The 25,810-nt window shown below is 36.9% G+C and overlaps 1 protein-coding gene across 1 annotated transcript in view; it reads right to left on the reverse strand.

Annotated features, from left to right (window-relative positions):
- WDR72 (WD repeat domain 72) overlaps positions 1–25,810 on the reverse strand; it is a 227,036-nt gene that overhangs the window by 61,926 nt on the left and 139,300 nt on the right. Inside the window, exons 17-18 of the mRNA XM_010836763.1 lie at positions 21,381–21,460; positions 14,794–14,989 (exon numbers count right to left, since the gene is read on the reverse strand). Coding sequence (XP_010835065.1) covers positions 14,794–14,989; positions 21,381–21,460 — 276 coding nt within the window. The remainder of the gene's footprint in view (positions 1–14,793; positions 14,990–21,380; positions 21,461–25,810) is intronic.

The raw sequence follows: 25,810 nt of genomic DNA on the forward strand, positions 1-25,810 counted from the left end.
ATACCTGACCACTAATTTTTAAAAATGGATCAAAACCCACTTTAATTGAATATTTAATAGATGATTTAATGTTTGAGTTAAGATACATTTTAAATGCTAAATATAAAAATGATTTGTGTTTGCTTACTGGAAATATTTGTAATACAAGTGAATATATATAATAAACCAATATTTAAAGCAAATTTACTATGGAAGAAATGAAATCACTATCTTCAATTTATAAAGATGCTACATTCATCAAACTGTATTTTTGACTGAGTTGGTTTTTATAATATGAATACCATAACAGTGGATTTCCATTAACAGAAAAATTTAACTCATTTTTAAAAATATGTAAAGTATTTTCCTTTAAAATGAGCCACTGGAAACATAAAAATGGCAATATCCTCCTAGGGATATAGCTAGAGGGAAACACATCAATTTGCATAAATAAATGAGCTTACTCTTTTGTAAATTCCTTCCTGTACACGATGCCCCATCAGTGTGACTTACAGAAAAGAATCTGAGATTAACAAACAGGATATGCAATTTAGTCTAAGACCATTTTCTAACAAGTCATATAAACATAGCAAAATATTTAAGTCTTTCATGCCCGAATTTTCCTTCCATTGAACTGGGCAAAAGCTCACTTTATTTGAAAATAATCCACTTTTTTTTCTTTTAGTTTCTGAAAATAGGGGTCAAATACATATTTTGGCATTCCTGAAACAAATATTTCTTCACAGTACATTATGAATAGACTTTAGCTAATCTGGAGAATTTAAAATAGGAGAGGCTTAAGAAAATTCTAAAAACTCTTTTGCGTTTCTCAACATTAAACACAAACACATTATGGTATCTGAATACTATTCTTACGTGGAAATTGCCCTGACTTATTTGCTACAAAAAAAGACTGATTAAAACCTTTCATTCTCTTTCAGTATTATGAGAACTCCAGACAAACGTTAATGGATATGTTACTGAATCACTCAGGTGAGTAGGCAATTCTATATTGCGTTACAGGTATTTCTACCATTACCTTCTGAAACTCTGTTTCATAGTGCAGAGTATGTCATATAAAAATAAATGATACTGCCCAATCTCAGCAGTTTGAAAGAAACATAAATCAATGGCATAAAGGAAGCAGGTGATGTAATGACTCTAGACTTAAGTAGATAGCTTGAAGAGATGGATCATCAAGTTTAACCTTTGAAATTATTCACTGGATATTAATATAAATACACAAAAAAGCACATTTCAAAGTTACCTTGCTTTGCTAAATTCTATTCTTTAAATCAATTTTTTAATGTGGTAAAGAGAAATAATATATCCCATTCCTAGAAAGTATCTAATAGCAAACACTTAATAAGCCTGGTCATAATGTTTCAGTTAAGAATGTTGGTAAACGAAGTCAATAATGTCTACATAAATCTATACACAGAAAAAGGGGAAAAAAAATCAATGGTGAAATCCAAACTTGTCTATAAATGGTAAATGATCCAAATGCAGCCCAAAAAAGATGAGAAATTGACCAAGTATTTTACAAATACAAGTTGGAAAACATTTAAGAACTGACTCAGAGAGGGTGGGGGATTCAGATAGTGAGCAAATATAAAGGAAGAGAAACAACTTCAAATTAGCCCCAAGAACAACACCAACGTTGAAGGTGTCACTAATATGACCTGGATTCTGATGATCCTGAAGGACATTCACTGTTATTTATAAAATTTCTCTCCTCTATATAATGCAGGCATACTTTCTTTCTTTATGTGAGACATGAAGCACTATGTTCCATCTAAATAATCTAGTTTTATGAAGAAGTGATTTGAAAATGTAAGAAAAAGAAGTATTGCTTTGCAAATAAATACTAAACAGAGAGACTGACAAAATTTGGACACAAGGGTTCTTTGCATCTCCTGCTCTATTCAGTCTACTTTGCACTGGAAATGCCTCGCTTCTCTTAAAATAGTTTATAATGGCTCTCCTTTTCTTTCAAGAAAAAGTCCATTGCCAGATCCTTTACATTCTGGGTGTCTCACCTTCTGGATCTAGACTGAAGCATCCTCATTTCCTACTCCCTACCCACATCAAATTTATCCCTATTCACTGACCAGGCCACACTGTATACCTCTGTGTCTGTCCTCATGTTACTCCTTTTGCCTGAACTACGCTTCTTACACCAAACTTTCCCACTGGAGGCAGTTGGGTCCTCCCAAAAGCACATATAAGGATGGAGTTAGAAATGCAAAAGGCTTACTAGAGAGTAACATGCGTGAAAGAAAAAGGGCAAAAACAGAGTTGGGTACGGAGCTCTCTGGTTACTACACAAATGCTTCAATCTTTATCAACCCAGTGGAAACTCCAGGACATAACTGGTCACTAGAGGAGGTCTGTCTGAATGGGAAATAGCTAGGCCCTTGTACCACCATTGTCCTCAGTCGTTGTCCCAGAAAGACTATGATCTTTGCTCCAATTCAGGGATGAATCCTGGATGCACCAACAGCGGGCAGTTGGCCATACTCCTCACATCTGGGCAAATCGTCCTCTCATGTAGAGTGATCTAAAAAGTGCATCTTTCCATGGCTGCCACACCATTATCCTCCAAAGCAAACATGAATATTTACTTCTGTGTGAAGCCTCTAAAAATCACCCCAATGCAAATGGTGGCTCTCCATGCTTCCACAACAGTGTGAGCTTTCTATCTTACACCACACTGTGGCCTTGTATGTTCATAGGACTTGGCCTTTTGGAAATAGATATCACATCATATTCTTCTCAGATTCCTGGTAGATAGCTTGGGAAACAGAGTATCTAACCTATAACATATTCAAAGAGGTAGAGTGAATAGATAGATGTATGGACCTACCAGATGGATGACTGATCAGACTGGTTATTCCCTATTCTTGTGCAGATGCCAAGGGATACACTTTGTCTATTTTCAGATGCCAAGGGATACACTTTGTCTATTTTCATGGTGTTATAAATTTCTCAGAAAATACTATAATATACTTTAAGTACCAATGGGATATTGGATTTTAAAGATAAGATGTATCAATATCACTTATATGTGGAATCTAAAAAAAAAAGATACAGATGTACTTATTTGCAAAGGAGAAATGGAGACACAGGTGTAGAGAATGGATGTATGGATATTGGGGGAATGTAGGGTAGGATGAATGGGGATATTGGGATCGACATATATACACTACTATGTATAAAATAGAGAACTAGTGAGAACCTACTGTATAGCCCAGAAAACTCTACTCATTGCTCTGTTGTGACCTAAATAAATGGGAAGGAAATCCAAAAAAGAGGGGATATATGTATACGTACAGCTGATTCACTTTGATTCACTCTGCTATACAGCAGAAACTAACACAACATCATAAAACAGCTATACTCCAATAAAAATTAATATAAAAAAGATAAGATATGTGGAAAATTCTGAAAGAGATGGGAATACCAGACCACCTGATCTGCCTCTTGAGAAATTTGTATGCAGGTCAGGAAGCAACAGTTAGAACTGGACATGGAACAACAGACTGGTTCCAAAGAGGAAAAGGAGTACGTCAAGGCTGTATATTGTCACCCTGTTTATTTAACTTATAGGCAGAGTACATCATGAGAAACGCTGGACTGGAAGAAACACAGGCTGGAATCAAGATTGCCAGGAGAAATATCAATAACCTCAGATATGCAGATGACACCACCCTTATGGCAGAAAGTGAAGAGGAACTCAAAAGCCTCTTGATGAAAGTGAAAGTGGAGAGTGAAAAATTTGGCTTAAAGCTCAACATTCAGAAAACAAAGATCATGGCATCCGGTCCCATCACTTCATGGCAAATAGATGGGGAAACAGTGTCAGACTTTATTTTGGGGGGCTCCAAAATCACTGCAGATGGTGACTGCAGCCATGAAATTAAAAGACGCTTACTCCTTGGAAGGAAAGTTATGACCAACCTAGATAGCATATTCAAAAGCAGAGACATTACTTTGCCAACAAAGATTCGTCTAGTCAAGGCTATGGTTTTTCCCGTGGTCATGTATGGATGTGAGAGTTGGACTGTGAAGAAGGCTGAGCACCAAAGAATTGATGCTTTTGAACTGTGGTGTTGGAGAAGACTCTTGAGAGTCCCTTGGACTGCAAGGAGATCCAACCAGTCCATTCTGAAGGAGATCAGCCCTGGGATTTCTTTGGAAGGAATGATGCTAAAGCTGAAACTCCAGTACTTTGGCCACCTCATGCGAAGAGTTGACTCACTGGAAAAGACTCTGATGCTGGGAGGGATTGGGGGCAAGAGGAGAAGGGGACGACAGAGGATGAGATGGCTGGATGGCATCACTGACTGGATGGACGTGAGTCTGAGTGAACTCAGGGAGTTGGTGATGGACAGGGAGGCCTGGCATGCTGCGATTCATGGGGTTGCAAAGAGTCGGACACAACTGAGCGATTGATCTGATCTGAAGCCAAACTTTTCGAATTATGTTCCCAGCATTTAAATGAACCTGTGTATCACTTTCCATCCATCATTCTCATTTCCAGTTTTGTTAAATTGACCTATTAGGAGATAGGTTACCCAATTTTTAATTTTAAGATGTGTTATGTTTATTCTGTACTGTAAAATAATCATTTAATTTCAATTATAAATTGTGGACTTTTTAAAAATGACTTCCTTGGAGAATGCTTAGTAGTCAGTAGCATGCCTTCTTCATTTAATCAGCCAACAACATTGATTCTATGCCAGACCCACTGCCAGGCTTTGAGGACACAAAGACAGAAGTGAAAGGATAGAGTAAGAAATTCTGTATCTAATGAAGGAGACGGAACTGCTATCTGATGATTTGTTACATGTCCTTGGAAGAACTATGACCAATGAAGAAACAACATGGGTGGAGTGCAAAGAAAGGAGCAAACACAGAGGAGCTAAGGAAAGAACTTCTTAAGTTAGTTGGAGGTTCTTAATTCCATTATCTCCCTTTGCATTTTCAAAAGAGGAAAGGACAGAAACAAAGAAAGGCATCAGAATGTATAGAATCCCTTTCTGAAGGCTTTGGTTGTCAGCAGGGTTGGTACTGCCCCCTGGAGGAAGACTTTGGAAACTGCTGAGGCAAGGGACCTTTGCTTTCCCCAATGATTTTGGAAAGGTGAAAATACTTACTGGCATTTAGTGGGCAGGAATAAGAAAAGGCAGATGTCTTGCAGTGCTCAGGATGGTCCTTCACAATGAAAAAATTATCCTGATGTTTCACATGGCTTTCAAGTTTTCCACTGTACGTTCACGGAAAGGAAAGCCCTGCTTATAATTTCTTGAGTCCAGTAACTAACTTTCTTTTACACATAGGGATCTTTCAAGGATTTGACTGTACCTTCAGTTTTCTAGGAAGGATACTAACCCAAATCCATTTGGACACCAATGTCACCAACAGCACCACCATGCCTGTGCAGGCCTGCATTTGCAGCTGTCATTTCAGCAATGAAATATCTCCCAATCAGCATTTTATTATATCTTTTAGTATGGTCATGCCCAAGCTTTTACCTATTGACATATTTTTATTATGAACCCTTTAAATTGTGTATAAATTATTTGTGAGGTAGGTTTTATTACTTATGAACTTCATTTTAGAATTAGAAAGGGAGTATTAGAAATTGTTAACAATATTTCAGTCCATTCTAGAACTGAAAAGAGTTGAGAAACACCACACTAAAAGTTTCTAAAATTTAAGACCAACTTCATTCTGACTAAAGGCTGGAAGATTGTTCACAGTTACCGTATTCTTATGTATATTCAGTTACTAAGGGGAACTTTTATATTGCCCCAGATTAGCAGGGCTGCTTGGCTCGATGACAGGCATTCCTGCATAGATATGAATAAAGGGCCCATGATCATCTATATCAGGTAAAAGGAAAAAAAAAGTAACAACTCTTCTTTGAATTAGCTGTCTTCATTTCTTGTGGCTTATTCTCCTGGGTTGCCTTGTTTTTTGCCTTCAAACATCTGTTGGCATTAATTTTTCCTTGTAGCTCTCTAGACAGATATTTAGTTTGCCCCTGAACTAAGAAAAATAAATTAAAAAAAAATGCCTCCGGATTAACATTTTAGAAGAAAACCATCTCTGTCCCTATAATGACCTTTCCTATTCCCTTCCTACCTATGACAATTAGCATATTATCTAGCATTTCTTCCATTCTTACAGCACAGTTCTTTGATACATGTCTGGCGCTGTCATTTATCATTCCTCCACTTATGTAGGCAGCACACTTTAAGGAGCACCCGTCATGAGCCACATAGGACATTACCTGCTAGAAGCACAAGACTAATAAATTCCAACTTTTGCCCTCAAGGAGTTCAGAGAGGTGGGAAAGAAAGGGGAATAAACAAGAAATTAGGGTGCCAGATGACATAGACTATTTAGAAGGATATACAAGCAATGTATGAGATGACCTAATAAAAGATTTGTAGTACCTTACACTGAACCTTAGACATAATAAATGGTTAATAAGAGATGTTTACAAGTTATTAAAATTGTTCTATGGCTGAAAATTGGACACATATATTGTTAAAATAGTAAAATAAGGACGCTGCCACCAAGATGAATGACATTCTGATGGAATGGGATATTCCAATGACATGAGACAGACTTTATTTTCTTGGGCTCTGAAATCACTGCAGATGGTGACTGCAGCAATGAAATTAAAAGACGCGTGCTCTTTGGAAGAAAAGCTATGACCAACCTAGACAGCATATTAAAAAGCAGAGACAATCCTTTGCCAACAAAGGTCCATCTAATCAAGGCTATGGTTTTTCTAGTAGTCATGTATGGATGTGAGAGTTGGCCTATACAGAAAGCGAATAACTGACTCATCGGCAAAGACCCTAATGCTGGGAAAGATTGAATACAGGAGGAGAAGGGGACAACAGAGGATTAGATGGTTGGATGGCATAACCGACTTAATGGAAAGCAAGCTCTGGGAGTTGGTGATGGACAAGGAAGTCTGGCGTGCTGCAGTCCATGGGGTCTCAAAGAGCTGAACACAACTGAGCAACTGAACTGAATGACATAAGAACATACGGATAATTTTTCCTTCAACCACCATTTCTCTAACAGTTGCCTTGCCGTGTGCTAGACACTGTACTCTCTGCTGAGAATACAAAACTGACTAAATCCCTGCTTTTTCTCTCAAGGAATTTAGTTGTATCAAAATTGTTTCCAGAACTAGGAATGCATATGCATATTGACTAATGTCATTGCATTTAAGGTAGAAACTAATATCACACAAGGTGCCAAGCTCAGAAGTAGAAATGGAGTTAACAGGGAGGAGGCTGACCCAAATGAGTCAGGTTGTATGCAGAACTCTAGCGTAGTAGTATTGGAGCTGTTGGCTACAAGAGATCACAAATGAACCAGAAATTCAAGAAGAGACAGATGAGTCAGAACACAGGACATGAATCCGAACACTGAAGAAATAGTGTTTGACACAGCAGCTCCTTAAATACTTCCACAGAGAAGCTGTAGCTGAATGAAGAATAAGAAGACGAGTTTCAAGCAAGTCACCAGGCTCTCTAAAAACATCAGATTGAAACCAGGTCATGACAAAATGAGTAATGAAGAGCTAAATAATCAACCATTAGGAAAGAAGCTTTGGAATGGTTACAAGTGAGATTCATTCATGTGTCTATTTTTAATTTTTTTGTGAGCTTTCTGTGTTCATGTGTGTATTCAGGCTATATCTGGCCGCTACAGGAAAGCAATCAGCTGAGTTTTCTTGTCTTCTTTTTCTATTACTAATTAGAAATTGGCTGAATCTTTAGTACGAGCTACCCTGTGGTCCATCCATTCATCCATCCTCTCAATAATCACTTATTACCAGCTACTAGGTGAAGGACCCTCCCAGGTGATGGGAGGAAAAAAGATAAATAGACCCGACCCCATCCTTGAGAGGTCAGTGTTGGGAGCCAGTCTCAGTTTGGAGAACAATAGTGTGAAATACATTGATTTCAGGGACAGAATCTAGATCACTTTTCCTTTGTCAATAAATTTAAATGGGCATGCAGACAGCAATCGATAAATTGGTGCCCACACAACTGTCACCAAGGAAATATTTAACCCAATTTCTTGATGCTACTGTCTCTACGCAGCTGGGCCAGGTTGGCATTCTGATTGCTCATGAGGAAAAAGGATGATGCAACACTCTAGTTCTTCATATGCCAAGATGAAAATCATCAATCTCAATCTCTGTGAAAGATGAAACTACTTTGGTAAAAAGAGCAGTGAACTCTATCAGTCTTTCTGAGGCGATGCAATCTTAAAGATGATTCAGAGAGGGAAGAAGCGGTGGAGAAGTTCAGGATTTATATAGGGAGAAAGGGAAATGATAAAAATTCTCCATCTATTTTGCAAGAAGCAAAATATAAGACAGAACATATGTTAAACCCAAATGGCAACAGTGTTTTTTGAAAGGTATGCAATGTACCCCAGGTACTAAATTATTTGCTTATCATATGCAAATTCCTCATCATTCAACATGAATATCTTGATATTTAAATATGATTGTCTGTTATATAATTTGAATTAATCTATAAAAATGAAAATTTATATTTCCTCTTTCCCCATACTGCCAACCTTTTGACTAATATGTATATGCCAAATCTTTTTCATATCTACTATTTACCAGTTGGCATTTCCAGTTCCCAACCATAAAACCTTCTAATTTGTAACCACTAAAACTTATGTAAATGTATATTCCAAACAAAGCTATTTAATGTTAAGTGCATCTTTTGTGAAATAGCTTATAGTGTCTCATCCAAATGTTATTAGAAATTAGTGATTTGATATTTGCTCATTAATTGATTCAAGAGAGCATTTCCTCTGTTGTTATACCAAATGTTTGTGGTTCTGCAGCCTTGTGATCCTCGACCTGGGCAATACCTATCTCTGTAACTGTCATATAGGAGACACATGGTAAATATTGATGAATTAAGAAATAGTAAAGGAAAATAGTGTTTAATTGGAAAGCAATGCCGGAGAATAATGAAGAACCCAGATTCTGATGCCTGGGTTTAACTCTTGGTTCTGTTGCTTGTTCGGAAAAGACTGGGAAAGTTACTTCTCTGTATCTGTTTTCTCATCAATAAAATGGTAATAACAATACTACCTATCCCCATAGACTGTTGCCTGAATCAAATGATTTAAGGTACATGAGGCACTTAGAACATACTAAGCCATATCGGTGTTAGATGTTAGTATTATCATCACTATCACTATCATTGCTATTCTAGACGACTGAGAATTCCCTGGTGGCTCAGATGGTAAAGCATCTGCCTAAAATGCAGGAGACCCGGGTTCAATCCCTGGGTCAGGAAGATCTTCTGCGGAAGGAAATGGCAACCCACTCCAGTATTCTTGCCTGGAAAATCCCATGGATGAAGGAGCCTAGTAGGCTATAGTCCATGGAATCGCAAAGAGTCGTACATGACTGAGTGACTTCACTTTCACTTTAATTAGGAGAGGAAGGCATTGGCACAATGAGATTCAAAAAGGGCACATGCTCTCCAGAGAAGAAATTAAGGATGTATGGGTTTCTCTCTAATGTTCAGGTTCCACATTTATGCATGTATGGATCAGATAATTCTGGGGAGAAAGAAAAGGGCATAAGTGTCTTCAGTGGTCTTTGAAACAGCTGCCTTCTCCTACTCCAGCTTTTTTTGCTTGGCTAAATTATGTTCATCTTTCAAGTCTTGCATTAGGCATCTCTTCTTCAAAGAAGTCTTCTTGACCTCAAATCTGGGTTAGGTACTGCTGTGATGTGTTCCTGCAAACTCACCCATAGCATCTGATACACTATGGTCTTCGACTGGGGATTTCCAATTTGTTCTCTGTGTACCACCAATTCATGGATCAGTACACAGAGGCATAGAGGAGTGATGCATAAAGATGTATTCAAAGTTTTGGAGCTAGCACAGTATGCAGTACAGAATATCAAGTTACCATCCCTTCATAACCAAAAGCTTATCATATCTGCCTTCTGAGTCCACCCAAAGGCTATGGTTGGGATACTTTCTTGCAGAAAATACAAAGAACTCTGATGCATGCATCACCAGTATATGTATGTTTTTTATAAATAATATACATCCTATTAGTATATCAACATTAAGTCCATTCTAAAATATACACGAAAATAAGAATTTCAAAAGGAGAACATTAACACACACATACACACACAACAGTGCTTTTTTGCTTAAGATTGCATTATTAGAATTATCTTCAATCTTAGTTTCTTGGCTAGAAACTTTTGCTCATTTTCTGAGAGTTACTTTAGTTAATGCTAGAAAATAAAATCTGTAGGTCATCTGAGCAGGGACACTTGAAACTGAACATAGGAGAGGCAGCCTTCTGGGAAGTGAATCTTCCATTCTCTACCCAGAATATCCTGTGGGATACTGCACTACCCAACATAGGAATCAAATCAGCTTACCAAGGTCAATCTATGGATCAAGGATACTTTTGTTGGAAAAAATGCAAGTATAGATTTTGATTATCTCACTCCTCCATATCCATTTCATCAGCAAATACTTTGGCAACCCACTTCAGTAATCTTGCCTGGAAAATCCCATGGACAGAGGAGCCTGGAGGCCTGGCGGGCTACAGTCTATGAGGTTGCAAAGAGTCAGACATGACTGAGCAATTGAGCACAGCACCTTTATATACATTCAAAATCTGATCACTTCTCACCTTCTCCAACCAAGCCACCATATTTGTTCCAAGCTGCCATCATTTGGATTAGCATTATAAGGCCTTCCAACTGGTCTCCCAGCTTCTGCTCATGGCCCTGAACTTTAGGCAGTGAGATCCCATTAAAATATGTGCCCATTGTCTGTTTTCCCATTTCAGAGAGAAAGCTTAAGACCTCAGTCTGATACACAAAAGGCATTCTATGATGATCCCCCATTACTTCTCTGCTCCTTGCTCACTTGCCTTACACAGATTTTTTCTAAATTACTTCTGTGCCTTTAAGAATGCATTGGCCTTCTCAGCCTGAAGGCCTCAAAGGAAAAGGAAGATGTATTTACCATAACTAACAATATCAGGAAAGAATTTCCCTATGAGGTAGTCAGATACTATATTTCAAAGCCTTTCTACAACTACACAGATTTCCTTCTGAGACATTCAACAAGCAGATGAAAACTGTCCTGTGCCAGTTTTTCTACTGATGGCCACCAGGATCACAAAACTTTTCTGTTAAATATACCTTGATTTACTACAAAATAATGGTTTTATTTAAAGAGCACATTTTCATTATTTAACTTTGCAGATAAGACTTTGAAAATGATGCACATAATAAAGATTATTTGCAATACCCTTATTTGATGTATCATCTTCACAACCACACAGTTTAACATGAATTTAAATTCAGCCAGTAATTCTACGGTGACAGTTTTATCTACAAAGCCTCCATTTCTATTTCAACCAATTTATTTAATGAAACAATTCAGAGTACTTGCGTTTAAAAAGTGAAGGGAAATAGCTTTCTAAAGCATTTTAATAATAGAAACTATTGTTGTTTTTTAAAGTAGTAAATCTTAACCTCAAATGTGAGTGCTAATTATACAATTTCTTATTAAAGAGATTCAAGTAGATCGCAGTGTGATCGTTATAAAACTGTAAACTCAGATAAAATTCACAGATCTCCTATAAAATACTGATTCACAAATATTAAGACCTCCAATAAAATACAAGCTGTGAAATGTAACAAGTGAAAACACTGAAAAATAAGATACAAAATTATAAGGTGCAAACACACATTGTGCTTCAGTTCTCACTTTGCTGATTTCCATCTCATGTACAAACCTTTCAAGAAACCTGGTGATTTTCTTTATAAGGGCTGTGATGACAACGATTGAACATTCTGCATTTTCTTTGTTAATAGAAAGTATGATTTATGAGAGAGGAATAAAAATCTAAGAAAACCACTCAATAAATTATTCAATTTTCAGATCAAGCTGATTTAGAGCAAATTTCCTTCATGCTGCAAGTGTGGAAAATGCAGCTTATTGGATAAAATGAGTGTTTAAGAGAATATCTGGAACTGTTTCCTTGTTTTTAGTAATTTGGTGACTTTAGACAAGTCATATACCTTCTTTAAGTCCAGTTTATTCATTTAAAAAATGAAATAATAATAGGAAGCATGTCTCAAAGTGCAAGAGATACACTACTAGAGACATTCAAGATACCCAGTATGGTGATGAACTTTTTTCCAAGTACTATTTATTTCTATGTGCATGAGAAAGATACATAATTAGTATGTTAACCTAAATATTTATAGAGGCTTATGTCAGGAAAAGCCTAGGTAGCACCATGGAAATCTCTCTTCCTCAGATAGTAGTTCTTTTCAGCTGTTAGAACATAGTAAGAGTACAATAACTGTTGCTGTTAATATTATTTTTCCTTATGATATATTAATATTATTGTCATATTACCACAGCACTAATAAGCCAAACATACTATACCCAACATAAAAGAAGTTTATGAGTATCTATACAAAAAATTCATCTGTTACTTTTGAAATGATTTACAAATAAAGTGCAAGAAATCAAGGAACCAAGAAAGAATAAATGAAAATAGAAAAACAAACAAAAACAAGTAGGGGGAATGGGAAACTCATAGAGGAAAAATGAGCAAGGACCTGATAAAATTAAACAATATAAACCATTTATCATAAGAACATTTGATAAAATGATATGTTGCAGTCACACTAAAGCTAAGTAAATCTGCCTATAAAATTTGAGGTATAATCATATTTGGTGAATACCACCTACATCATCCTCTTAACCTTTGAATCAGGGTATCTGAGATAAATAAAATAGCTTTTTAGTTATTTATTTTTTAAAATTCCATCAAGTAGTGCAGTGTATACCACTAGTAAAGATCTAAAGCTTTTCCTGTAATTATTAGCTCCTCTGAATAGTTTTAAAATTAGTTTTGTTTATTTTTTCCAAAAGAGGAAAAATGGCAATGTTAGTATCCAATATAATATTGCTTGCAAATTTTCCTCTTCAATGCTTGTTATTTGCTTCCTATATACTTGCAATTGGAGTTAATATTTTCGTATAAGGACTGTTTCCCAGGAGAATATACACTTATTTGTGAAAATATTATACTTATTTTAAATAAAATATTCTAAATTTAATCCACCAACATATATCAAGTAGTTTTAATATTTTTGTGTTCCAATTCTTATCACAAGCTAATCCTAAATTTTCTAAAGGATCACTCAATAATGATAAAGATAGATAATATTTACTAAGATCCAGATTCTTTAGTCACAGTAAGATTCAGTTCCATAGAATTAATAATTCTCAATAATTCTCAATTATGATGGTTCACCAGAGAGCCCAATCTGATGAAACTTCAAATAATGAGTAAGCCATGTGATGGCAAAACTCATAAAAATTTCACCTTGATAGCCTGCCAAGAATATCTCAACCAGAAATGAGGCTTATGGGCCAATGGATAAATTAGACACTAGGGATAAGTAACAGAAATACCACCAAGTGAGAATTAACACGTGATGAATGACACTAGCTGCCTTTGGAGAGACACTACAGGTGTCTCTCCAAATGAATCAAGAACACAAACGTAGTCAGTGCAATTAATTTAAAAAGGAATTTTTCTACTTCTTGTTTGAAAGGTGTAATACAAATACAATTATGTGACATGAACAAACAGGAAGGCCTTAAAGCGAGTAAATTTGCCAGATAATTAAAGCTAATTTCTTTACAACAAAAAAACAAGTGACTTGAAATCACCACTGAGTTTTAACAAATTACTATCTGAATTTACCAGCCTCAGTGACTTTCTTGGTACTAGGAAATAGTCCATCTATTTTGATCTTTGGCCTTCTTTGAAAAAGCCTTTTTCTGCTACATATCCTCTTTCACTGCATAGTGCTCTCTAATCAGTAATCTTATAAAAATAAGAAGAAGAAATAAATATAATACATTTTAAAGAATAATACCTGTTTTAAGATTTAACATTTTAAATATAGCAACATTTCTGAGTCCCAAATAAAATCTCTTTTAAAGAGCTAAAAGAAGTATCTAAAATTTTTTAATAATCTGAAACATGTAAACTTGTAACATGTTTTCCTGAGAAATATATATAATAATATTATATGTTTATTTTTTCATCAAAAGCTTACTAACAAAGTTGAAAATCAAAGTTTTGCTTGATTTTACTATTTTTTAATTTTCACTTTTAAGTCACAGATAACAGGCTAAAAAGTCAGATAACATTATTCAGCAGAAATTTAGATTCACTTTCTAGTCAAAAGCATAAACACTGTGATTATAAAGTTACAGTGATAAAATCTATTACAGAATGAATCAAGTGGTCCAACTATAAAACAGTTTACTTTTAGTTTCTATTTCATTTCTTATCCGCCCCACCCCAAAAAACAGCACATGGCTATTATCATGTTATCAAATGAACACAAATTTAGGACCCATTATTATCAGAGTATTCTTATAATATATGTCCCATTAAGCTATTATTGTTACTTCTGTTTTCATTTTTACTGTCTTAACTTTAAAACACTTAAACAAAGAACATAAATTTTGTTTTGTAAAATATTTATTAATTATAATTTAGAATTAGAAACTTGACAATTATGAGGAAATTGATAGCAGAATAGGTCAGAAACAGGGCACTTAGCTTGGCTTTTGCAGAAATGATTTATTGTGAACTCATATTCTCAATATGCTCTGAGGAGTAGAAAAAGTTCTGATGAAAGAGATTGCCAATAAATTTTGCACTTACTTTGCAGAGGAAAAGTGTCTGTAGTACACTGTAACTCAGGTTCCTTGGCCCATTCAATCTTCGGCAGCATCTGCATCATCTCATAGTCACCATTCTTTGCCACAGACTCTGGTTCACTGTTGACTGGTGTCTTTCTTAAAGTCTTCATGTGCTTCTGAACTTCTGCCAAAAGAACAGCTTGTATTGCTTCAGTTACCTGTAAAATTTATTTTTTAAATTGAATTATTTTTAGGGTTCACAAATGCTCGGGGTCTTATATAAACCCCCAAGCCTGGAATTTTGATTTGAACGCCTCACATAAATTGTAATGCTCCATTCCACCAGAATTACTATCAGAAACAACTGAAGTGCAGCTACTGGAAACTAGCATCCAAGTCATCATACTGTTCTTTTAAAAAAAAACTCAAGAGATTAAAAAAGGAAAATTTAAAGAAATTCTCCATTCTTTCTCATAAAATATTTTCATTTTCACCAGGAAACAAAATTTGAATATATCACATTGTTCTTAAAGACAAGTTTAGTTTCTGAATGCCTAGTACAATTTAACTAAACACACTTGATTTAAAAAATACAGAAAATTAAAGACAAAACTTTAATAATAAATCTCACTAAACCGTGTATATGTGTAAATAGTTTCACATGGCTTAAAACGCTGCAAAGCCTGCCTTCCAGTTATTGTACATAGACAGTCAAGAACCACAGTTGAGGGGAGAGGGAAGGGGGATGTTTATCATGAGGTATCCAGTGGTGGTAAAGTGGATTGGTATTGTACCTGTCTCCTGAGAACCCAGTGTGCAGGTCAAGAAGCAACAGTTAGAACCGGGCATGGAACAACAAACTGGTTCAAAATTGGAAAAGGAACATATATATGCCAACGTTGTATATTGTCACCCTGCTTATTTAACTTACATGCAGAGTACATCATGTGAAATGCCAGGCTGGATGAATCATAAGCTAGAATCAAGAAATATAAACAATCTCAGATACGCAGATGATACCACTCCAATGGCAGAAAGCAAAGAGGAACTAAAGAACGTCTTAATGAGGGTCAAAGAGAAGAGTGAAAAAGTGGGCTTAAAACTTAACATTCAAAAAAACTAAGATCATGCCATTCGGTCTCATCACTCATGACAAATAGATGGGAACAAAGTGGCAAAAGTGACAGATTTTATCTTCTTGGGCTCCAGAATTACAGCAGACAGTAACCGCAGTCATGAAATTAAAAGACACTTGCTCTGGGGAAGGAAAGCTATGACAAAACTAGACAGCATGTTAAAAAGCAGACACATCACTCTGACGACAAAGTCTGTAGAGTCAAAGCTATGGTGTTTCCAGTAGTTGTATACAGATGTGACAGTTGGACCATAAAGAAGGCTGAATGCTGAAGAACTAATGCTTTCAAATTGTGGTGCTGGAGAAGACTCTTTAAGAGTCCCTTGGAGAGCAAGGATATCAATCTTAAAGGAAATCAACCCTGAATATTCATTGGAAGGAGTGACACTGAACCGGAAACTCTAATACTTTGGCCACCTGATGTGAAGAGCTGACTCACTGGAAAAGACCCTGATGCTGGGAAAGATTGAAGGTGGGAGGAGAAGGGGGAGACAGAGGATGGTTGGATAACATCACTGACTCAATGGACATGAATTTGAGCAAGGTCTGGGAAATAGTGAAAGACAGGGAAGCCTGGCGTGGTACAGTCCACAGTGTCACAGAGAGTCAGACATGACTTAGCAACTAAACAAAAACAGCAATCTTGTGAGACTTTTAGGCTCTAGGGACACTCAGAGAGTTTATGCTGATGGCAGATGCTCAGTAAATAGCAGGGGCAGAAGAAACTCTATTCTAAACTCTATTCTAGAGTTTTAAATATAGGGAACATCCAGAAAGTATCAGAGTAGTTTCCTGATCACTGATCATCCCCCTATTCTTGGCCATTCAGATGCTTGGTTGGGTTGTGGCAAAAAGGCTCATGAATGATGTGATTTTACTACTGCACACCGGATCTATTAACATTGTAGTACTGCCTGTTACAATAAAGGTACATAATCCTTACTCATGCATATTATGTGATGAGATATTCAACACTGTGAATGCTGTTGCATACCATGAATACAACATAAAATTCTACACATTATGGTACTGATGACTCATGCTTATTAATATCTACCATATGCTGAAGCATATATTAACTATTAGCTATGATATCTACTAACATACTATTTTAGATCACAATAAGTAAACCACACTTATCATATAGATATTATGAGGGGAAAACCTGTATTAATTATTCATGGATAATTTTACACCATTGAATTTATGTCATTTTAATTTTATCACACATTTATTTGATAGCACTGCCTCCAAGATATGAGTGGTGTGGTATAAAGAGAAAGAGATCTCAATCTGAAATGAGAAGGTCCAAGTTTCTGATCTGACTATGACAGTTATTACAAATGCAACTTTTGACAAGTTATGTACTTCTCTGGGACTTTAGGGGACACATGTATACCTATGGCTGACTCATGTTGCTATCTGACAGAAAACAACAAAATTCTGTAAAGCCTTCAATTAAAAAAAAAACCAAAACCCCCAAACAACAATATGTGATGCTGAGAGAGGCTAAGATGAGAGCTTTCAATCACAGTAAGCTGTATGGAACTTGCTTCTGTTTCTACATATAAAAATCAGGAAGATATTGGAGGATATCCTTGGACCTGTAGTACATCCAGACTATGGTCTGTCCCTCGGAATGGGCAGATTGGCCATACGCTCCCATAGGATTATGGATGCCCTCTCATGACTGTGATTTAGCATGTCCTCTATCTACCAGATATAATATTCTATAACAACCTGGATCAATATTCTTTCTTAAAAATATACAGAGATTTATGGAACTTCAGTTAATATGTCTAATTATTAGATTGACCATATTTTATAATTGTTAAATTTTGTAATTTTTTAACATCTATGTCACTATAAATATGTACTGCAGGAATAATTAATATGAGTATCATTAAAAAACAAGATGAAGTAGAAACAGCAGGATAAAACATATTTACTGCAATGAGCAGGACAATCGGAGCCACAGAACTTAAAAAGTGAATACAGAATGGCACGTACCCAGTTGGAAGCAAACTCAAAATATGCATTTTGTGCTCAGTGTAAGATCAATACTCAGAGACATGGTACAATTTATATAAGCATATAATAATGCTGTGGTATCTGTTATACACTGAACACTGCTGCTGTTACTGCTGCTAAATCGCTTCAGTCGCGTCCGATTCTGTGCGACCCCACAGATGGCCTCCCACCAGGCTCCCCCATCTCTGGGATTCTCCAGGCAAGAACATTGGAGTGGGTTGCCATTTCCTTCTGCAAACTAATACTGAACACTAAAATCATGCAAATAGAGTTGAAATAGATTTTGTGTACTTTAAAACTATACATGATAGAAGGTAAAATTTAATGATAGTTTCTGACTATCGATACTTAAGTCTCTCTAGCATGTAAATACAGTAGATAATTTTTGTAGATAGGTAGTATAAATAGAATTTTTCCCAACAAATATAAAATCTATAGATATTATATAACTTTGTAATGATAATAATGAACCGGAATTGAAAGCACAATGCAATAAAGCTGTCTCCCAAATGCATATATAGTTTTTCCTGAAAGATAGATACATGAAGCATTACAATTTATAAAAGAAGGTGCAGATTTAAAATGAAGTTTGAAAATCCGTTGACTGAGAAAAGAGAGCCACATCTGGACCATACTTATTAGCTGGAAGTATCACTGTGCCATACTACTACTACTGCTACTGCTGTCGCTTCAGTCGTGTCCGACTATGTGCGACCCCATAGACGGCAGCCCACCAGGCTCCCCCATCCCTGGGATTCTCCAGGCAAGAACACTGGAGTGGGTTGCCATTTCCTTTTCCAATGCATGAAAGTGAAAAGTGAAAGTGAAGTCGCTCAGTCGTGTCCGACTCTTAGCGACCCCATGGACTGCAGCCTACCAGGCTCCTCGGTCCATGAGATTTTCCAGGCAAGAGTACTGGAGTGGGGTGCCATAGCAAGCTAAATTTTTTTAATGGTTTTCTGCTAACACCTTGAAACAGCAAAGTATTGTAAAATAGTACAGAGCATTATGAAGACTCATAAGAGCCCCTGTGGCCTGCATATGGTTTCAATGTCCAGACTTTCTGGTATAAAAGCATTTTCCCAACAGTCAGACTCACACTAGCCTTTCATGTCTTTTCATCATTTCCTTGAAAAAACAATACTTCTCTCTGGTGGCCTGGATTTCATGGTTTCTCCTACCAGTGTTAGAGTATAAAATTCAAAGAACTTTAGTGTTGCTTCAGAAATGTGCAAGTTAGCAACCCCAAAACTCGCTGTTGCTTCTCCAGCATTTATTTCTATGTCGGGCATATTTCATGTGTAAGAAACAAAAGAGACAACCTGCAAACTCTTTCATCTGCAAAATTAACTTGTCCTTACTTATTTGCTTAAAAATACCCCCTTCAATTTCTGAAGTAGGATTTCGCTCTGTTTTACAAAATCATTACCATTGCCAGTATTCTTAAAATACATTAAAAAGCAGATTCAAATTAACATGTTTAACTGCTTAAATGAACACCTTTATAAGGAATTTGAGGATTGGTTATTGAAGCATTTATATGTATATTTGCAACAGCCTCTGTTTTTCCTGAAGGACCCAGGAATTCTCATTTCTGTAGTATCTGTCCTGTGCTCAGATGCTCAGTCATGTCCAACTCTTTGCGACCTCATGGACTGTAGCCTGCCAGGACCCTCTGTCCATAGGATTTCCTAGGCAAGAATACTGGAGTGGGTCACCATTTTCTTCTCCAGGGGATCTTCCCAACCCAGAGATCGAACCTGAATCTCTTACATTTCCTACATTGACAGGCGGATGCTTTACCTCTAGCGTCACCTGGGAAGCCTCATTTTTACTTTACACATGAGGAAAATAAATAATCAACAAGTTAAACCTATCTTCCAGAATCATTTATCAGGTTAGTGGCAGAAATGAGAGAACTTTGAAGCTTAAACTTCATACAGAGTGAGTAATAAATGCTCTGGTAATATTTGTCCTGCTGCCAGCATTTTAACAAGGTCATAGAATCATAGAACCTTAAGGTCCATTAGTCCAAATATGTCCAAACTACATTAAAATTTATTTGATGGTCAAACGGACAACTACAAAAGATCTTTAATTGGAGCAATTCAGAATAAATGTTCTGCTGAATTCTTTTTTCCCTAAGAATTGTTTTCTCCACTGAGAAATTCTTTGGCTACTGGGGAAAAAAGAATTCCGTCTTTAATAGAGACTCTTTCACGGTGCTAGCAAATCTGCTGGTAAAGTCAACATATACTGATGTTTATTTGATTAACACAGAGGCTTTTTCATAGCTATTCAGACATTCACTAAATATTTATTAACTGGCTGCTGTCACTTCTGCTTTTCTGTGCATTAGTGAAAGAAGTGAGTGAGACAGGCAAAGTCCCTGCTCTCAGCAAGCTTCTGTAACAGTGAAAAGACAGAAAATAAGCAAGCAAAAAACAAATGGTAAAATCTCCATTAAAAGCAAGCCTAACAAAGAAAATAAAAATGGATACTGTGACAGTGACTGGAGCAGTGGAGAGAGACAGGGTACAGTGACAATATTAGATGGAATGATCAGGGAAGACTTCCCTGAGAAACTGGCTTTTACGCAAAGATCCAAATGATGAATGGGAAAAAATGAGAATTCTAGTCCGAGAGAACAGTAAGGTCCTGAGGTGGAAATGAGCTTCGTGAGTTCTGGATATAATAAGCAGATCAGTGTGGCTAGTGAGGACAGGGGAGAATGATGAGGAAAGAGGTCAGGCTGGGGGCAAATCATGTAGGCCATGGCTTTAATGACCATCCCAACTGTGTTATTTGGTTTCATGGTATCAACCCCCACAGTCTGTTCTGAATCGACTTTCTTTGTTTTCTTGTAACCAAAAATAACCATTTGTAATTGGCATTATTGCTATGCTTGTCTTGCAAATGTGACATTTATTTAGCCCATGAAGAATAAAGTTCCAGTTAATATTCATCTAATCAATGCACAGATATTTATTGTATTATGTACAAAGCTATCCACACATACACAAACAATCCTTGAAATAAGGAAAAGACTTAAATTGGACATTGAGTAAACGAGGTCTCTAAATCAGCTCACAAATGAAAAGGATAGAAAAATGATCTCTAATCATACCTATCAGATTCACAAGCCTAGGGACCTTTCCATCTAATATTGAAATCAAATAATAAACGCTTGCATCAGTGGGCACTAAAGTAAACACCTCTTCATCAGCCCCCTCTGTTCATGCCCCTAACTCGGTGCATCCCTGCATGTTCTTTTCCACTTTTCCCTCATTGTTAATCTCTGTATCAGTCCTATTAAATGAAATACCCTGGAAGAAAACACAAGAGTACCTACTTATGTATATTCTCAGGTAGAGGGGAATATGAAGGAAATGTAGCAGCAAGGAACTCTTCCAATAACTTCACGAAATGAACTGTTATCATACCTGAACAGACTGGTCTCTCCAACAGGAAATTAGCTTCAAAAGTGAAACGTCAGCTTCAGGTAGATGAGATTCACTCTTACCTAAAAATATATAGAACACATTTGTATCTTGAGAGTATTAAACATGGAAGCAGCCCAATGATCTTCAACCCTGACTGCACACTGAAATCACTTGGGAGCCTTTTTTCCCCCCACAAAAATCAATCTTCCAGTGATTTTGGTCTAATAGATCCTAGGGTGAGAATGGGGTAGATATTAATACTTTTTAAAAGTACCTTAGATGATTTTCATATACAGCCAGAGTCAAGAAACATTAATTAACATATATGTATTTCTAATAATTATCCTAATACACATTCACATCAAATCAAACTCATCTTTATACCTTAAACCCATTTTCTGTACCTTTTTGCCACCAAAATGCAATGACTAACATTTTCCTCAAAACAGATTACTGAATTTCACAACTCCTTCCTCATACAAGTAGTTCCTGAAATTCCACCTTGCCATGAATCAGTATCTATCACACAGAAAACCCTATAAAAAACTTCCTTTGATTTGTCCTTACCCAGCTATACTACTCTGATCAATAGGTATAGCACTTATGTTTTAATTTGACTCGTTTTGTTATGTATCGTTTCTTTTAAATTTGCCCTCTTGAATGTCCTTTCTATCTATTTGCCCTAATGTTCAGCGTGAAATTTTAAGGGTGAGCTATGGCTTAGTTTATTTAAATTGATCCACAGAGTGTCCAACAGTTCCCTACACAAAAAAGCACTTAATAAGTGCCTTTTCATTAATTGAAAATGGACATATTATCATCCAAATGAAAAAATCAATGAATTAAGGCTTTCTGATGGCTAAAGTATATTATCTAGGTGCCAGATCCAGGAGTGAGATAAGGAAGAGTGCAATCCTGCACTGGAGGGAAAATTTCTATAATTGTCTATTTAAATTAATGTATTAATGTATGTTTGAAACCCTGGATCAACTAAATTAGTTTTAGTCTAAGATGCTTTTCATTGAATTACCATTTTATATATTAATAGACATGTATGTGTGTGTGTGCATATCTCACATTAGTGGGCAAGGGAGATTAATAGAAGGTATTGATATAAACTGGGGACATAAAAGAAATAGATAAGAAACTTCTGACTCATTATTAATATCATTTTTTCCTATGGAACCTATGATATAAATTGGAAATGGCCAAGAACAGTATATAAAACATGTGAGCATGACAGAGCACTATGAGTTTGAAGTTGTTATCTTTCATTTCTTCATGAGCAGAGCAGGTAAAGGAGCATTTTCTTTTTATCTATTTCCTTTCTCCCTCTTTCATTTGGTTGACCTTGTGATTGCACCATCAAAGCTAAGTATTGGTCTCAACTGTAACTACTTACTGGCATCATAGGGTACTTCATAGTGCAATTTAATGTGATGTTAAAACTTTAATATGAGATGGAAATGAGAGCCAACTTTTCTTGGCAATGTCAATGAGTTAAAGAATTAATTATAACTTCAGGGGAAAGATAAAAAGAAAACATCTCAGGCTTACCAATATTACTTAGCCATCATTTCTGATGATGGAAGTGGCTCAGTCCTTCAGAATGAGCACCTCAGAGTACTATTTTATTCCTTAGGCTTGGACTTTATAGAATTAATAGCATGAAGTGAATCTCTCCTTTCTTTAACCTTCCATCTGCCAATTATTAAAACATAAAACCATGTTTCCTCTGTACCTAACTTAAGTTTAAATGCTATAAATGCCACCTCTCAACATCAGGGAGATTGTTTGCTAATAACCCTAGTTGCTCAGGCTGCTTTGGTTGGGACAATCATAGGAAAAGCTGAGGCCTCCTTGGTTCTGGTTAGCAAATACCTGGGTCTCAGCAGAAGCCACTTACTGTTTTTATTTTGTTGCTAAGCCATGTCTGATTCTTTTGCGACCCTATGGACTGTAGCCTCACATGTCCATGGGATTCTCCAGGAAAGAATACTGGAGTGGGTTGCCATTTCCTTCTCCAGAGGATCTTCCCAACCCAGGGATTGAACCCACATCTCTTGCATTGGCAGATGAGTTGTTTACCACTGAGCCACCAAGGAAGCCCAGAAACCACTTATATTATACCTTAAATTATAATCTCTTTCCCAGCGTTATAAAAAATAAAAATTAGAGTAAATAACCCTAATAATGACTACTACTTCAGGCAAAGGCAGGCAATCCAGACTAGGTCCTATAGAGGAAACATAACTTATAATCATAAATGTGAGAAATGGCCTGACATAGAAAGAGCAAGGAAGTTGGAATTAGATGGAGATGGACTGGAATCCTAGTCCTTCAGCTTGTTAGCTGGTTGACTATGCATGAGTCATCTAACTTCTCTGATCCCCAATTTCCCTAAGGATTAAACAGAGATAGATCCTCCTATTGTGCAGTGTTATTTCTATATTAGTTGACATAATACATGTAAAGTTTGTGGACTTAATTCTTTGGACATACTGCTGCTAAGTCACTGCAGTAGTGTCCGACTCTGTGTGACCCCATAGATGGCAGCCCACCAGGCTCCCCCATCCCTGGGATTCTCCAGGCAAGAACATTGGAGTGGGTTGCCATTTCCTTCTCCAATGCATGAAAGTGAAAAGTCAAAGTGAAGTCGCTCAGTTGTGTCCAACTCTCAGCGACCCCACTGACTGCAGCCCACCAGGCTCCTCCATCCATGGGATTTTCCAGGCAAGAGTACTGAAGTGGGGTGCCACTGCCTTCTCCTTGGACATATTAGCGACTTAATAATTGGAGACTATTAATAAACTCTCATTTTAAAATATTCTGAATGCATATTCTATTCAAAAGCCCTGAGAGGGCCACTGTGCAACTGTTATTCAGGTCATCCCAATGTATTAATCATATGCTACACAACTTTGGAAGTAAAAAGCACATCAAATCTGGAATCTTATTCTTATTTTCCAAATTCAGTAACTATGGCTTTTAAAGGAGTAGAAGATACACTTAAAGCTACATAAGTAGTGACTGGCAGAACTGGATCTAGAACCTCAGTGGTTTATCTCCAAAACCATTGTTCTATTTTTTATTCATCCTCAATCCAAAAGTATTTGCTTAATTCCTTCCAAGCATTGTTCTGGGAACTGGGAGCACAGCAGTGAATAAAGCTGATCAAAAAAAATTATTTAATAACCTCCCTGGAGCCTACATTTGAGTGGCAGGAGGTAGGTGGCAAATGAAAAAATGATATACAGCATGTCAGATGTTGAAAAGGATTATGGTCAAACAGGGAAAGGGGTAGAGTATGCTAGGGAGACTGGAGGGTGCCTGCATTGATAAGATGGCATTTGAGGATGAATTGAAGGATAGAGAATAGAGGTGGGGAACAGCAGGTTGACTTACACGGAATCTGGAGAAAGGACCTTCCAGGCAGAGGGGACACTCAGTGCAAAGACCTTAAACCCTGCCTGACATGTTCTGGAAAGAGTTAAAAAGGCAGCCTAGCTGGAAGTAGTGAAGCTAGGGATGAATACAAAGAGATGAGGTCAGATGGAGGCGTGTGTGAAGACATAGGTAGAGCAGCCAGGTTATACAGGGCCTCATGAGCTATCGTAAGGACTGTAGCTTTTATTCAGAGTGAAACAGAAGCCGCTGAAAAGTGTTAAGTAGTAGCATGAGGGCTTCCCTAGTGGCTCAGACAGTGAAGAATCCACCTGCAGTGCAGATAGACCTGGGTTTGATTCCTGGTTCTGGAAGATCTCCTGGAAAAAGGAATGACTACCCATTCCAGTATTCTTGCCTGGAGAATCCAATGGACAGAGGAGCCTGGCAGGCTCAGTCCATGGGGTCACAAAGAGTCAGACATGACTGAGCAACTAACACACATGAGGTTCTGACTTAGTTTCAAATAGACCATTCTGGATATTTGGTTGGGAATAGAGTGCAGGAGTCAAGAACAGCAGAGGGTAGTTAGGAGTCTTCTGTATCCAGGCAAGAGGGGATGAAGTCTCACACCAGGCATTTGGCAGAATAATAGAGAGAAGCAGTCAGAATCTGGGATATGTTCTGAAGATAGAAACAAAATGATTACTAAAAGTTTGGATGTGGAGTATGAGGAAAAGGAGAAAGTCAAAATGGCATTAAAGTTCTTGGCCTGAATAACTGGAAAGATAGAATTGATGCTTTTGAACTGTGGTGCTAGAGAAGACTCTTGAGAGTCCCTTGGACTGCAAGGAGATCCAACCAGTCCATTCTAAAGGAGATCAGCCCTGGGATTTCTTTGGAAGGAATGATGCTAAAGCTGAAACTCCAGTACTTTGGCTACCTCATGCGAAGAGTTGACTCATTGGAAAAGACTCTGATGCTGGGAGGGATTGGGGGCAAGAGGAGAAGGGGACGACAGAGGATGAGATGACTGGATGGCATCA

Source organism: Bison bison, unplaced genomic scaffold, assembly GCF_000754665.1.
Source record: "Bison bison bison isolate TAMUID 2011002044 unplaced genomic scaffold, Bison_UMD1.0 scf7180017864066, whole genome shotgun sequence".
NCBI classification, from domain to species: domain Eukaryota; kingdom Metazoa; phylum Chordata; class Mammalia; order Artiodactyla; family Bovidae; genus Bison; species Bison bison.